General features: G+C 64.5%; 1 protein-coding gene across 1 annotated transcript in view; it reads left to right on the plus strand.

The window, feature by feature from the left end:
• The first annotated feature begins 373 nt into the window (after window positions 1-373).
• MOB2 (MOB kinase activator 2) overlaps window positions 374-13575 on the plus strand; it is a 68926-nt gene continuing 55724 nt past the window's right edge. Inside the window, exon 1 of the mRNA XM_032879809.1 lies at window positions 374-489. Within this exon, the coding sequence (XP_032735700.1) occupies window positions 473-489 (17 nt within the window). The 5' untranslated portion in view covers window positions 374-472. The remainder of the gene's footprint in view (window positions 490-13575) is intronic.

The raw sequence follows: 13575 nt of genomic DNA on the forward strand, positions 1-13575 counted from the left end.
GTGTGAGGGGACATCTGGGCACGAGGGGACATCTGGAGTGTGAGGGACGCCCGGGGTGTGAGGGGACATTTGGGGTGTGAGGGGACATCTGGGGTGTGAGGGGTCAGCCTGGAGTGTGAGGGGACATCCGGGCATGAGGGGACATCCCGGAGTGTGGGGCGTCGGCCGGCCGGAGTGTGAGAGGACATCCGGGCGCGGGGCGCGGGGGGGAGGAGCGGGGGTGGTGGTGGAAGGGGGGAATGGAGGAGGGGGGGGGAGGGCCCCCCTCAAGATCGAGGGGGGGCCGGGGGGGGGGGGGGAGGGGCGCAGGGGCAGCCAGGACTACGCTTCCCGGCAGGCAGCGCGCGGCGCGTCACTTCCGGCGGCGCTCGCGGCGCGCGTGTGGGAGTGTGCGAGCGAGTGTTTACTTCCGGCCGCCGCCGCCGCCGCGGGCTGAGGGCCGAGCGTGTCGGGCGGCGGGCCCCGAGCAGCCATGGACTGGCTCATGGGGTGAGTGGGGCGGCCGGGCGGGCGGGCCGGGGCCGCGGTGGGGGCCGCGGGGCGCGCTGCGGGCGGCGCCGGTCGAGGGCGTGGGGCTGGAGCGGAGCGGGCGGGGCGGGCGAGGGGCGTCTCCTCGGGGACGGGGTCGCGGACGCGAGCCTCTCGGAGCGGGGCGGACGCCGGCCTGGGCAGGACGGGGGCCGCGGGCCGGGGGCCGCCGCTGTCGCCGGGCGCCGCGGGGAGCTGGCTCCGGAAGGAGGAACTTTCGCTCCGGCCGGCACCGTCCTGAGCCGCGAGCGGAGGAACCGGCGGCCCCGGTTCGTCCGCCCGGCCGCGCGGCTCGGGGCGAGGCTGCGGGGCAGGCGGGGCGCGGCGGGCCGGAGCGCGGAGCCGGGAGGGAGCGCGGCCGGCCGCCGCGGCGGTGTCCCCCGGAGCGCGGTGCGGCTCGCTGGAACCCGGCCGCCACGGCGGGACGCTCGCCGCCGGCGGGAAGTTGCTCGGGGTCCCGCTGTCAGAACTTTGCGGCGTCTGCGCCGCGGCGAGGGCGGGCGCGTCGGCGGGTCCTCCTACGTCTCTGCTCAGCGCCCGCGTTCCTCCCCCACCGCCCGGGCAGGGCGGGGCGGGGCGGGGCGGCCGGCCGGGGCCGGGGCCGCGCGTGCGGGGCTGCTACGGTTCGCCTGGGGCGGGCGGACGTGCTTGTCGGACCCCTGGGTCCCGGCAGGGAGGCGCCAGGTCGGATGGACGTCTGGTTTCCGGGTGCGGGGCGGGGGCGGGGGCCGTCGGCGTGACCGCGGAGGCGGGTCGGACCCATCCCGGCCTGCGGGTCGGCTGGAGGCCAGCGGAAGGGAAGCCAGGGGCGCGGAGCCCACGGGGGTGGATGCGTCCAGAGCCCAGAGAGAAGTGCCCAGCGTGGCCGGGGCGGGCTTGGAGCCGGCGTGCGCGTGGCCCGGGGCCGCCCGGGGCACGCTGCTGTCCTAGCCCCGCCGCTGTTAGCCTTGGGCCCTGCGGTGGCCGCTGCACCTCTCCAGACCTGCGCTGTCAGAGCCGTCTGTGGGGCGGACGGCGTGGGAGGACTCGGAAGGGGAAACCGAGGTAGTGGAGGAAAGCACTTCGCACACTGCCCGGCACTGGTGAGTCCTGGCCTCGGTTAGCAGGGAGCTGGGCTTCCTGGAGGCCTTTGTAGCCGCAGACACGCGGCCTCGAGGCCAAGCAGCCAAATCCCAGCCGCGCTCTGCCTTTCCCCGGAGGGGCTGCGTCGGAGGGATGTGGCGGGGGGTCGAACTGGCCGAGCTTTGCGTCCCAAGCCTGCGGGCGTGGGGGAGACGCTGACGGTTATCCCGCCACTGTGCTTCTCGTGGTCCCTGTCCGAGGAGCAGGTGTTCTGCGCTGGAAACTGACCAGCACTCAGGCTTCTGAACTGGCTGGGTTCTGGGCTTTGTGGGCTGTGTGCCATCGCTGTGAGTATCCCAAGTCCCCCCACCGCTGGGCTCCCAGGGACTGGCTCCCGAGGCCCTCGTCAAGACTTCGGAAGCAGGCGGTCATCTGGGTGAGGTCAGCGGAGGACTCCCCTCCCGGTCCCGAGCTGAGGAGGCAGGTCCGGGTGCTGGAGGAGGACAGCTGGGAAAGGGACGCGGCCCCGGGCTGCTGCTTCCATGGGCGCCGCAGGGGAGAGAGTCCCCTGCTGCCGTCAGGCTCTGGAATCGGTCCAGAGGACACCGGAGGTCCCCGAAGAGGGGTCAGGATGGAGTGTGGTGATCTCTGGGTGTTTCTCGCTGTCGTGGGTGGCACAGCGCACATTGTGGACTGTGAATTCTTTCCCAGTTCCTTACTCGTGAGTCCCCCACCCTTTTTTTTTTTTTTTTTTTTAAAGATTTTTTTTTTTTATTCGACAGAGAGATATCACAAGTAGACAGAGAGGCAGGCAGAGAGAGAGAGAGAGAGAGAGAGAGAGAGGGAAGCAGGCTCCCTGCTGAGCAGAGAGCCCGATGCGGGACTCGATCCCAGGACCCTGAGATCATGACCTGAGCCGAAGGCAGCGGCTTAACCCACTGAGCCACCCAGGCGCCCTCCCCCACCCTTTTTAAACAAAAGTGACAGGATTTCAGTGGTCAAGTAGTGACTTTTCTCAAGAGCCTGTTTTCAAGGTGTTAGTGCAGGACGGGGGGTGCTGGGACCCCCGCGCCCTCCCCCTGCCCGCGCGGGTGCCGTGTCTGCTGCAGGCAGGGAAGCCCAGCTCCGTCCTGCAGGTGAGGGAGCTCACCCCCCAGGCACCTTTTGTGTGACCAGCTGGGGCTTCAGTTGGCCATTAACCCTTTAACTGGTTTTCAGCTGGAAGAATGAGGAAGTGTGTTCTTTCTATTTCTTGATTTCTTCTGTTAACTCACAGCTCGTTATCAGCCAGGTAGTTTGGAATATGGTTCTCGTCTTATGTTTTAAACAGTTTTGTTCTTTGTTTTTGGCGGAAGAGTTTCTCTGCGTTGGTTCCTCTCGGGTGACGGGCCAGACTCGGCTGTAGTAGCAGACACCACTCCCGCCCTCTCCGCCAGCCACGGTTGTGAGCAGAGCCGCGAACAGACGCTCTTCCCCGTCTGGGAGAGCGCTTTGCTGAGTGACACGGGGCGGCCTTGTCTGAGGAAAGGGCGGTCTTGCAGGAAAGCTGCCCCGGGAAGCCAAGAGTAGCGCCGGCGTGTTGCGACTTGCTGTCGGAGTTTGCCGCGACTGACTTGGAGGAAACTTCGGGGTGTGTAGCTTGCACGCGTGGCTTCCCGACATCCCTCTGCCTGGCTTGGAACTGGCCCGCGGGGATTTTTCTTTCTTTTTACAAAGAGTAATTTCTCACTTGAGAGGGGTCACCCCTTGTGGTGTGGCCGTGTCTTTGGTCCTTGGCTGTCTCCCTTCTGGACAGCTGAGGACAGGATGCTGCCCTTGCCCGTGGGAAGGAGCCCCAGAAGGGACGCTGCATGAGCTGCACCAGATTCCGCGTGGCCTGAGGCAGTGCGGGCCGCGGGGCGCGGGGTGTGGCGGCGTGCGGGGACTGACGCTGGCTCTTGCCAGCAGTGACAGGCGTTGGTGAGCAGACGGTAGACGTGCGGCTTCGCTTTTACCCGGCAGAAAGCACAGTCCAGAAGCTTCCAAGCATCTGGGAATGTAGAAGAGGAAATGCACCTCCTCCCACTTCAGAGTCAGGGGGAGCAGAGCCACCCGCCCGCGGGTCCTGGGCGGGGCCGGCGGGGCGCAGTTTGCTGGGACATGCCCGCCCTGGGCCCGCAGCTGGGGCAGGGCCAGGCGCACACGGGCCCCCTTCCCGGGGCTGCTGCTGCCTCGCTGCCCTGGAGCAGTGAGGAGGTGGGTGCGCTGCGTGGCCGAGAGCCCCTGGCTCTGCTGGAGACCCGCCTCCGGGCTTGGCCGTTGAGCGCGGAGCACGTCGCAGGTTGGCGCTCTCGGCCCACGGGCAGGCGTGTCTGGATGGCCGCGGGGCTTTCCGGCCGGCCTGGCTTTGCCGTCAGGAGTCTCGTGCTGGGCGGAAGGAGGTAGACCCCTGTGCGCACGTGCCGGTGTGGGCGCGCCGCGGGGTGCTCCTGGCCTTTTCTTTGCACTTTGCCTTCGGGCGGACGTTGCCCGGGACTGACCGTGAGGACACCCTGACTGAACCTGCTTGCGTCTCTGGACTTTCCTTCAACTGTCTCGTTGAGGGTAATTTACATACCATAAAGGTTACTGTTTTAAGTCTAACAATTAGGTGACTTTTAGGAAAATCATAGGGTGGTGTAGCTGTCAACACAGTTTACTTCAGACGTTGCCATCGGCCCAGAGGAGCCTTGCATCCGTCAATGGTCACTCCCTGTCCCTCCCCTGGGTAGTCACTGATGGACCTTCTCTCTCTGTCTCTGTCTCTCTCTCTCTGTTTCTCCCTTTGCCGATTCTGGGCATTTCCCACAGATGGGGTCACAGCACGGGGTCTTCTGTAGCCGGTTCGCTTAGCGACCATTTTAAAAGTTGGTTCGTGTTGTGCACGTGTCTGCCATCAGTCCTTTTCATTGCCAGTGACGGTCCGGAGTCTGGAGCTCTGCACGCTGCTCTGTCGATAGCGGCGTTGTTCCCACTTTCTGCCCATTGTGAGTGACGCTGCTGTGACCCAGCCTTTTCCCACAGTGAGCTGGACCACTTCCTCTGCTGGGGAGACCTCGGGTCCTGACTGCACACCCCCTCTGTGGTGGGCCCGGCCCCGCACCTCCAAGATCAAGGACGCATAGTGTCTGCTTTCTGAGGCTGGCACGAGGGCCACGGACGCGGGGGACGGAGTATGGAGGAGTGAATGAGGTCGAGCTGGAGGTGGGGAGGCCAGGTTGGCAGGGTGGCTCCGAGCAGGGGTGCTCAGTTGGCTGCTGTAGGAAGATATGTGGGAATTTTCCAATAGGAACTAGGAAAGGTTCTGGCCCAAGCCGGTGCAAAGGCGTGGAGGCCTGAGTGGCAAAAGCGTCCTCCAGCTGTCAACCCCCTTGGAAGCTGTGATGGTGGAACACGTCCAGGGACAGCCGCTGTGCCAGTGGCCCCACTCAGGCAGTCCTTAGGACCTGGGCCTGATTTGCATCCAGATTCCGTTTGAGGAGAGTGGCGGTCCCATGAACCCCTTCATGGGCCGAGCTCTGTGTCCCCTGGGAGCCCTGTGCAGAGTGTCCTCAAAGTCGTGCCTCTGGATGGGAACTCACTGGAGGTGCCGCAGAAATGCTTTGCCGGGAAAAGGGGTTGGGCGGGATGTGTTGCCAGCCTTGGGCAGGGTAGCCTGTCTTCATCGCAAGTGCGTCTGAGACGCCTACAGCCTGGGAGGGCCTGGGTCCACCCTCATCGGAGTCCTGCCTCTGGCCTTCGTTCTGCAGTTCTTACCACCTCGTGCCACCGCCCAGGGCCCTGGAAAAGCCAGACGGCACTGGGGCGCTGGCTGTCAGAGCCTGTCAGCAGCTAGCCGTGGCTTGGGAGGGGTTCCCCGGGTACTACGGGGCCATTGTCCGCTCTAAGGTCTCCCGTGGGAGGGAGCCGTGGCCTCCGCTGTGGCCGTGTGTGTTGGGAAGGTGGGGGTCGGCGGGGGTGCCTGTGCTGGTGTTCCCGCTGTCCCAGCACTTCCTGCATCGCCCTTGCGGTGGTCCTGGAAACTCAGACACAGCCAGACCCCACACTCTTGGTTTGTCGTGAACGTGCTGGTGTGGCAAGAGAGGTGCTCGGTGAGGCTCTCTCTGCACTTTTTTCGGGCACCTGGACCCTGGGAGCTAGTCAGGAAGCTGCTCTTGGTGGTGTGCCTTTGCTCCTGCGGGTGTCGGCCTGTCCGGAAGAGGAGGAGGTGCGCGTGGGCCTGTCTGACGTGGTGGGAGCACCTCCCGCTCTTTGTCTCCCCGTGTTTGTTTTTCTTTCTGTACAGGATCTCTCCTGGCTGGGGCTCACCCGTCCGCGGTGAGTGCTGCTCTGTGGTACCCCCCGGAACGTGGAAGTAGGAACAGTCGGGGAAGGAGTGAACCTGGAAGCTTGGAGGAGGAGGAGGAGGAGGTGGTGGGTGGGGTGTCCAGGCCACGTGGGAGCTCTGGGTGTTCTGTGGAACCGTGCGGCTCTGGCCACATTCACGTTGTCACCTTCTGGCTCCTTTCTCTTTGAAGGGGTTTCCTTTCCTAGCTTGAAAGAGCTGATATGCACTGTTGCCGGGGCGGGACACTCACTCTTTTACTTCCTGTCACCGTTCCCGCCTACGTCCCAGGGATAGTGCGGCCTGTCGTCTCGACCTACCAGACCTACCACGTATCGCACCTTTCTGTTTGTTTGGAATGTTGCCGGTATGCCCAGGAGTGGTGGCGATTTTCGGTGTTAATTGAGCATTTCTTGTAGGGTGAGGGCCCAGAGCTCCCACATGGGCATGCAGAAGGCAGGCTGACGTCGCGAAGCAGGGGTGTGTGCCGTCTTTCCCTTCTCCCCTCCAGCCTTTCCACCAGGCCGGCCCTGGGCTTGCGGACTGTTCTCTCCGAGAGCGCGGCACCCCTGGAGCTCGCTGTCGGGGCGGGGTCTGCCCTGCCCACAGCCAGTGGAGTGCTCAGCCCCTTGGTTGTTGGCCGTGTCCTCCGAGGGCAGCAGCTGGAACCCCCGCATATCTTGCCGGTTTAACGTGCAAGAATAGTGTGGGGGGCTTCGGTGGGTGGTAGGTGTGTGCCCCACATCCAGTCCTGGGGTCCTCCGTACTTGGCCTCACTGTGCCACATAAACGTCGCTCTCTTTTGGGGCCCGTCTGAGCAGTTCCTCAGCTTGGGCTTTGAATCGTGTCTGTTGCTGTGAAATGAGCCCCAGAACTTCCTGGCTCCAAGCGAGCACTGCTGCCTCTCCCTGCTTTGCGGGTTGGTGGCTGGGGCCTCAGTTTCCCCATATAGCCCCTTTGTGTGTGGACTCTGGTGCAGAGTTCTCAGCCTTTTTGGTCTCACCCCCTCCCACGTTTTTAAAAATTACTGAACTGGTATGGGTTATAGCTGTCAGTGTGTACCGTCATAGAAGTGGGAGTCAACAGATTGGAAAAATGTTCTTTAACTCATTTAAAAAGAACAATAAACTCAGCGTATGTTAGCATGAATTTGTTTTTAATTTTTATTTACTTATTTGACAGCACAAGCAAGCAGAGTAACAGGTAGTGGGAGAGGGGGAAGCAGGGTCCCCGTGGAGCAGAGAGCCCGATGCGGGGCTCCATCCCAGGACCCTGGGATCATGACCTGAGCTGAAGGCAGAGGCATAACCCACTGAGCCACTCTGAAGTCCCTAAACATTTTTCTTTTTATAAATAACCATATTTTGCAGCATAAAACACGTGATAAGAGTGGCCTGACTTTTTTGTAAGCCTCATGAGCTGGACCTTATCTGGGTTCATTTTGTTATAATCTTACCACGACTCATCGCTTCTGGAAAGCTCTGCCCTGCACGGGTGCGAGAACGGGAGAGGCGAGTACCGTCTTCACGTGGGTAGAAGAGCCACACTTCAGGCGCCGTGGTGAGGGCTCTTTGCGTGGCCTTGCTCCAGAGCGGAGCCGCGGCGGGAGCTGTTGGAAGACAAGTGTCATCTCTGCTGTGCTGTCGGTCAGACAAGTCCCGGAGCCACCCTGATACAGTGGGAGGGGACAGACTCTCCCCCTCGAAGGAGGGGTCTCCCGTGTGGGGAAGGGGCGGTGGCTGGCAGCCCCATCTGCAGAGCACGGCGCGCGGCTGGGAGCGCTGGTCCATTCTCACCGGGTGGCCGGGGAGGTCTGTCAGGAGACCCGCGGGGCTTTTCCGCACAGAGGCGCTTAGGGCGATGTGGCTCAGGGACCACGTGCCTCAGGGTTGAGCCCTGACTCTGCAGCTCCGTTAGGGCTTCCTGAGCCTCAGTTTGCTCATCTGCAGCACGGCTGCAGGGGACCCCTTCCTAGCCGTGGCTGGGGGACCCTGTGAGGTGCCCCCGTACAGTGCGGGTGCGGCTCGGGCTTGCTGTGGAGGGTCCCGCCTCCCCCAGCCGCCGGGGGCCTTGGCACCAGCCTGGCCTCTAATCCCTGCAAGCGGCCCCGGGTGGGCGTGGGGTGGGGGTCCTCGCTCTTCTCCCCCACCCGGGCGTGTGTGCACAGCACCCACCGTGGCTCGGCGCCCGTGGCCACCTCCACACAGGGCCTGGTGTGTGCGAGGTGCGTCCCTGTCACCATCCCACCGCCGTCCCTCTCAGCAGGTCCTCACTGAGAACCCATGGCGCTGCAGCCCTTAGAGTGGGCTGTCGCCCAGCATGTCACTTGGTCACTGTCACGTCTGCTTGCTCTCAGACAGCTGCTTTTGTGTGCAGATAGCCCTGGTGTCCTGGTCCCTAAGGAGAGCCCAGTCTGATGGCCACACCGTCCTGTGGGCACAGCTGCTCCCGGGATCGCAAGGTTGGCACCTGGAGCGTAGCCCAGGGCTTTTGTGGCAGGTCTGACTTTCAGGGTGCCTGTGGGCAGTGTGCGGGGGTCTTGGGGCTTGGCTGTCTCTGGAGGCTGCCTGACGCCATCCCCAGGCGGACAGCACCTTCTATCAGTGGCCTGCCTGCTCCCCGAGCGGGGAGAATGTCATCATTCCAGGCTTGCCTTCCCCTGCCCGATGCCGGCACCTCAGCCGGGACGACCCCACTGCTGTCGGAAAGGCACTGGGGAAGCCCGTTTGCTCTCCCACCTCCACCTCGCGCTGTAGGGCTTGTTGGGCTGTCCCTTGGCTTCCCTGCCCCAGGCCTGTCCTGACGCCGACCTGGGACTCAGGGCGGGGAAGGCACGGTGGCCTTTGCTGTCAGAGGCGTGGGGCGGTAGCTGCTCATTCCCTGGGGTCTGCACCTTCTCATTGGCGAGTATGTTCCTGGTGCCGAAGGTGGGAGGCCGAGAGGGTGCCGGCCTGGGAGGTGCAGTCGGCCCTGGCCTGGCCTCACCGAGACTGGCCCTTGCTCAGCGCCCCTTACTTTCTCCCAGAGTGTGTGAGAGGCGTGTCCTCGCTCCTGCCCGCTCGCACCGTGTTCACCTCACCTGGGCCTCCCGCACAGCCGTCAGGCCGGAGCGCTCTTCCCGCGGCAGAGCTCCTGGTTTCCTGCTCCTGTTGCCTCCTTGCTGGGGGCGGCCGCATGCAGACCCTCTTTCTTACCACGCTGCCCTTCGTGGCCCAGGCACCTGGCCTGTGCCAGCTCCCACTCCCACCCCACCTCCTCCTGGGCCATCCCAGCGCCAAGATCCCAGCGCCGAGACCCCACCGCCCTCCGCCCTCCTCCCGCTGTCCTTCCCTCCCTCCCTTTCTTTTCCTGTCTCTGGGCCTGCAGGGGGGTGGGGGGGCAGTCACGCCTATGGTGGCAGAGCCCGGGCGCGAGGCAGGGAAGTCGGGAGCAGAGGCTGTGCCCTCGCAGGTGGCCCCGAAAAGGAGGCGTCTGCTTAGCAGGAGCCGCGTGCCCCTGTGGAGGTGTCGATCCTGAGCGAGCAGGGCCCCACGACCGTCCTCCATCGGCTCAGCCCTCTGCTGGGGGGAGCCGTTGCCCTGCGCCTGTTTCCGGACGCACAGCGCTGCCTTTCCCCGGCCCCGTTTCTCTCAGCAGCTTGTGGAGGCAGCAGCGAGGGGTCCGGACAAGTGCGGGTCGGCTTGCCCCTGACCCTGGGTGACTGTTTCCCTTGGGCGCTTTGCCGCCCGCGGAGTGAAGAAGCGCGCCCAGCCCTGCGAGGGCCCACGGCACGGATGTAGCCACGCGTCCGGGCAGCCTGGGGCTTCCGCGGCACCTGTTCCGGAGAGAGCTGCCCCCTCTGTCTCGTCGCTCCCCCCCCCCCCGACCCCGCTCCAGGCAGGCCTTGAGCAGGCCGTGGGGACCTGGCCTCGACTTGGTGCTGTAGTTGCTGTCAAGCAGGTGATTTGGTGAGAACCGGGGCCCTGCCGGCGACACTCCACGGGGTAGAGACTGTGCTCCCTTGTGGATCACGCGTGGCCCGTCAGCACAGTTCACGGAGCCAACGGCAGGTTCCAATCTTGTAGGCCCCCAGGTCCCGCGCTCAGGGCCTGTTGGCTCAGTCCAGCCTCCCCGGTGGGCTCTGGCTTCTGCGCACAGCCGCGGCCCCTCTGGCCCATCCTGTAGGTTCCCTGGGAACTGCGGGGTCGCGGAGAGGAGCACGGAGGACGGCCCCTCCAGGAGGGAGCGCTGGTGGACGTTAGCACCCGGCTCCAGCTGCTCGTGAAGCAGGCGCTTCCAGAACACACATGCCGCCAGGGTGGGCTGCGCCCTCCCTGCTGGGCCGTCACCCCTCATTGTCAGCTCGGGGCACAGAGGAGGGGCGCCGACTGGGAGCTGCTTCTGTGGTGCAGGTGGCTGTCCGTGGCCACGTGTCCTTCAGGGCACACGGCCCGGTGTCCCTCTGGAGGCAGAGCTGGGCTCTGGAACGTGAGTAGCACCTGCCTGCCAGAGCACCGGCCCGTTGTGTTACCGCTCGTAGGCCGCTTTGGCCCTGGATGCCTTTGGGAAGGGGTCGCTCCCAGCACATTTAGCCATTCAGCACGTGAATGCCTGGGCCTCCCCGCCCGCAGCCAGGCCTGTGAGTAAAAGGAGGGGACGACAACTCCACGGGGTCCATACTGCCCTTCAGTGGTGGGGGCAGCCGGTGATGGGTTTAGGGAGTGTGCGATGTGCACAGGGCAGTGTGTGGCGGTGTGCTGTGGTACCTGGATCGCACCCGCCCTGAAGCCAGCCTTACGTGGACGGCCGACTAACCGGGACGTCAGTACAGACGACAAAACCCCACCTGGCAGCAGGCGCCGGAGCACACAGCCTTTGCCCCCGATAGTTGCGCGGTGGGTTAGAAGCCCCCGCCAGCAGCCCCTGGGCCAGGCCTCCCCTTCCAGGCAGTTCACCCCTTTAGCCGTCCTATCTCTGCTTAACCCTGGCTCACCGAAGCAGACCCCCTTGATAGGTCACGACGACTGTCTCCCATTCAAAGAACTGGGGGCACCAGCAGAGTGTTCCCAGCAGGGGCGGTGGGAGGGGGGTGCCCTGGAGGTGATGTTTACCGAGTGGGCCCCCCAGGTCCAGCAGCGGGTCCAGCAGCATGGGCACTGCAGGCCGATGGGAGACAGCTGGGTGCTCCTGTCACCGCGGCTTGATCTTGGTGGTGCCTTCCTAACTGCTACTGGGGGCTGGACGTGAAGGTGTGGGCAGCAGGGGCGGTCCTGGTGCTGACCCTAGCATGTGGCCTTCCTAAGGTCCCTATCCTCCTGGGCCTGGTTCGTTGCTGAGGCAGTGGGAGTGAGCTGTTTTCCTTCCCTTACTGTGTGGCGGCCGTGGTTCTAGATGGTTGGGGTTGCCCACGTGGAGGTGCCTGGCACCAGGGTGGCCGGGGAGGGTGGGAGAGGGTGGGTCATTGGTTGCTTGGGAGGAGAGGGTGGGGAGCTCTGCAAGGGGAGCTGCTGGGGCCTCCTCCGTCCCTTCTGGCTGCTCGGAAGGATGGGCGTGTGCTGGGGGTCTCTGGGGCTGCAGTCTGTCTTCTCAGATGCACCCTGTGCGGTGGCCCGCCTCGGACACCGCTGGCGCGAGCTGGCGGCACCAGCTTGGTTTCCCCCAGGCTGTACCTCTGAAGGGTGGGGATGGACTTGCACCTGCTCCTGGTTCCCCAGGGCCTGGTGCACTGGCACACCCGGGACCTGGTCCCCGCATGAAGTGACGGATGCTCCCGCTGCCCCCAGCAGCATTCCACGGATCAGGCTGCCAGGCGGTGGGTCTCACCCTGGGCTGATCTCACCTGCTGTGGAGGTTCTGGTGGGAGACATTGCCGGGTTGGGTGGGGCTTCCGGCTCCTGGTGGGTGGGGGCCAGGAAGTAGTGCCAGGATGACCCTGCGGTGGGAACGACCCAGCCCTGGGAGTCAGCCTTGTGCCAGGGAGCCGGCCTGGGCCAGGCCGAGACTGCACGGCTGTAGGCCATGAGTCACGGGAGGTGACCCTGGCCTTGACTCCTGTCCACAGGCACTGGTGATTGCCAGTCCTGTGTGTGGCTCAGCAGGCGGAGACCTGTAGAACCAGGCAGAGGGGACCTGTCACGGCAGCGTGGGTGCATTTCCGCCGCTCCCTGGGTTGGGCTGTGCTGGGGAGACGTGGGATGGGTAGAAGGCTTCCTTGTGCTGTGCGGGCCGTCTCGGTGGGCCGTGCCCGGGGCCGCCAGAGTGGACGCACAGGCACTTGTCATTTGCAGGGACTGCACCCTTTGGAGTCCATACTGTCCCTTCTACGCAGAGTGCTCTTCGAGGCCCACGGAGAAGGGGGGGCAGCTGCAGGGGGCACTGGACCACCAAAGTGCATGAGAGGGTGGAGGTCCGCTTGGATGTCCAGGGAGTCTGAGGAATCCCAGAACCTGAATCAAATGTTCTGAAGTTTCCTGAGTGCAGTGGAGCTGACACTCGTGTCCTCCGGTGCTGCCTTTGAGCGCCAGCGGGCCTGCCTTCGTGGCTCTGCTGGCGTGGCACATGGGAGCACTCAAGGGTCCCTGCGCCCGTGGAACTTGGTTTCACAGGTCTGTTGTAGAAACAGGAAAACACAGGACGTGCAGACACCGAAAAGTGAGTGATCCCAGCACCCAGAGAGCGTGACTCAACGCTGAGAGCTGGTGTCACGCAGGGTGCACTTTCCCCAGCGGTCCGCGGCCGCCCGCGGATGTGCGTGACCCCCTCGCCCTCCGTGGCGGCGTGTTCAGGGTCTCCTCCCGGCGGATGGCGGTTCTGAGTGTCCTTGCACGTCAGTCGCTGCCCAGCGTTGGTGTTTCCTCAGCAGGAGTTCTGGGAGGGGACTGGTGGGCTCCCGGAGAGGACCTGGGGGGTCTTCCTGGAGCCATTCCAGCCTGCACGCTCCTCAGGCGCTGGCCTGCACTCGCCCCCGTTTTGTGGCCAGCTGCCACCGTTACTCTCCTGTGACGAGGATCTTTGCCACTTGGGTAAGCAAGGAGGGGTGTTTGGTCAGGGTGCGCTCCCTTGCAGAGGGCTGGGCTGATGTTCTTGGACGCGGGGCCCCGTGTCCTTGGTGAACCACCCGTCTGCTCGCTGTGCACCAAGCAGCCCAGCTTTCTTACGACCGGCCTGAGTCCCGTGTACTCCAGGGCAGTGATCCCAAGTACTAAGCTTTAGAGTTTGTTCTGAAAGGAACAAGAGTAGGGGAGACGCTCGAACTGGCCCAGGTGGGACTAGCCCCCGCCCCCGCTTCTTGCTGTTTCCTGAGGGCGTGCGCGCTCGAGCTGGGCGGAGTGCGCCTGTGGCCGTGACCGGCCTGCCACAGATCCCCGGGCAGTCCAGGCTGTGCCAGGAGACCAGAGCGCTGGCCGGGGACCAGCGATGCCGCAGGGTGTGAGCGTGTTTGGGCTGAGCGAGTGAGCCCCAGGCCCTCGGCTTGGCAGCTCCGGGACGTAGCCTGGGGAGGGCTGTGGGCACAGCAGAGCTTGGCCCTGCGCCCTGCCCTTTTCCTCCTGGCTGGCGTCGGGGGGATCTTCCCAGCATTTCGTGTTTTCTCGTACAGTCTTTTCATCACCCCCCGCCCCGCACGCACGCGCACATGCACACGTGCATGCGTTGCTGGAAGCGTG

The sequence above is a fragment of the Lontra canadensis genome, unplaced genomic scaffold, assembly GCF_010015895.1.
Source record: "Lontra canadensis isolate GAN:19392208 unplaced genomic scaffold, GSC_riverotter_1.0 scaffold66, whole genome shotgun sequence".
Lineage (NCBI taxonomy): Eukaryota > Metazoa > Chordata > Mammalia > Carnivora > Mustelidae > Lontra > Lontra canadensis.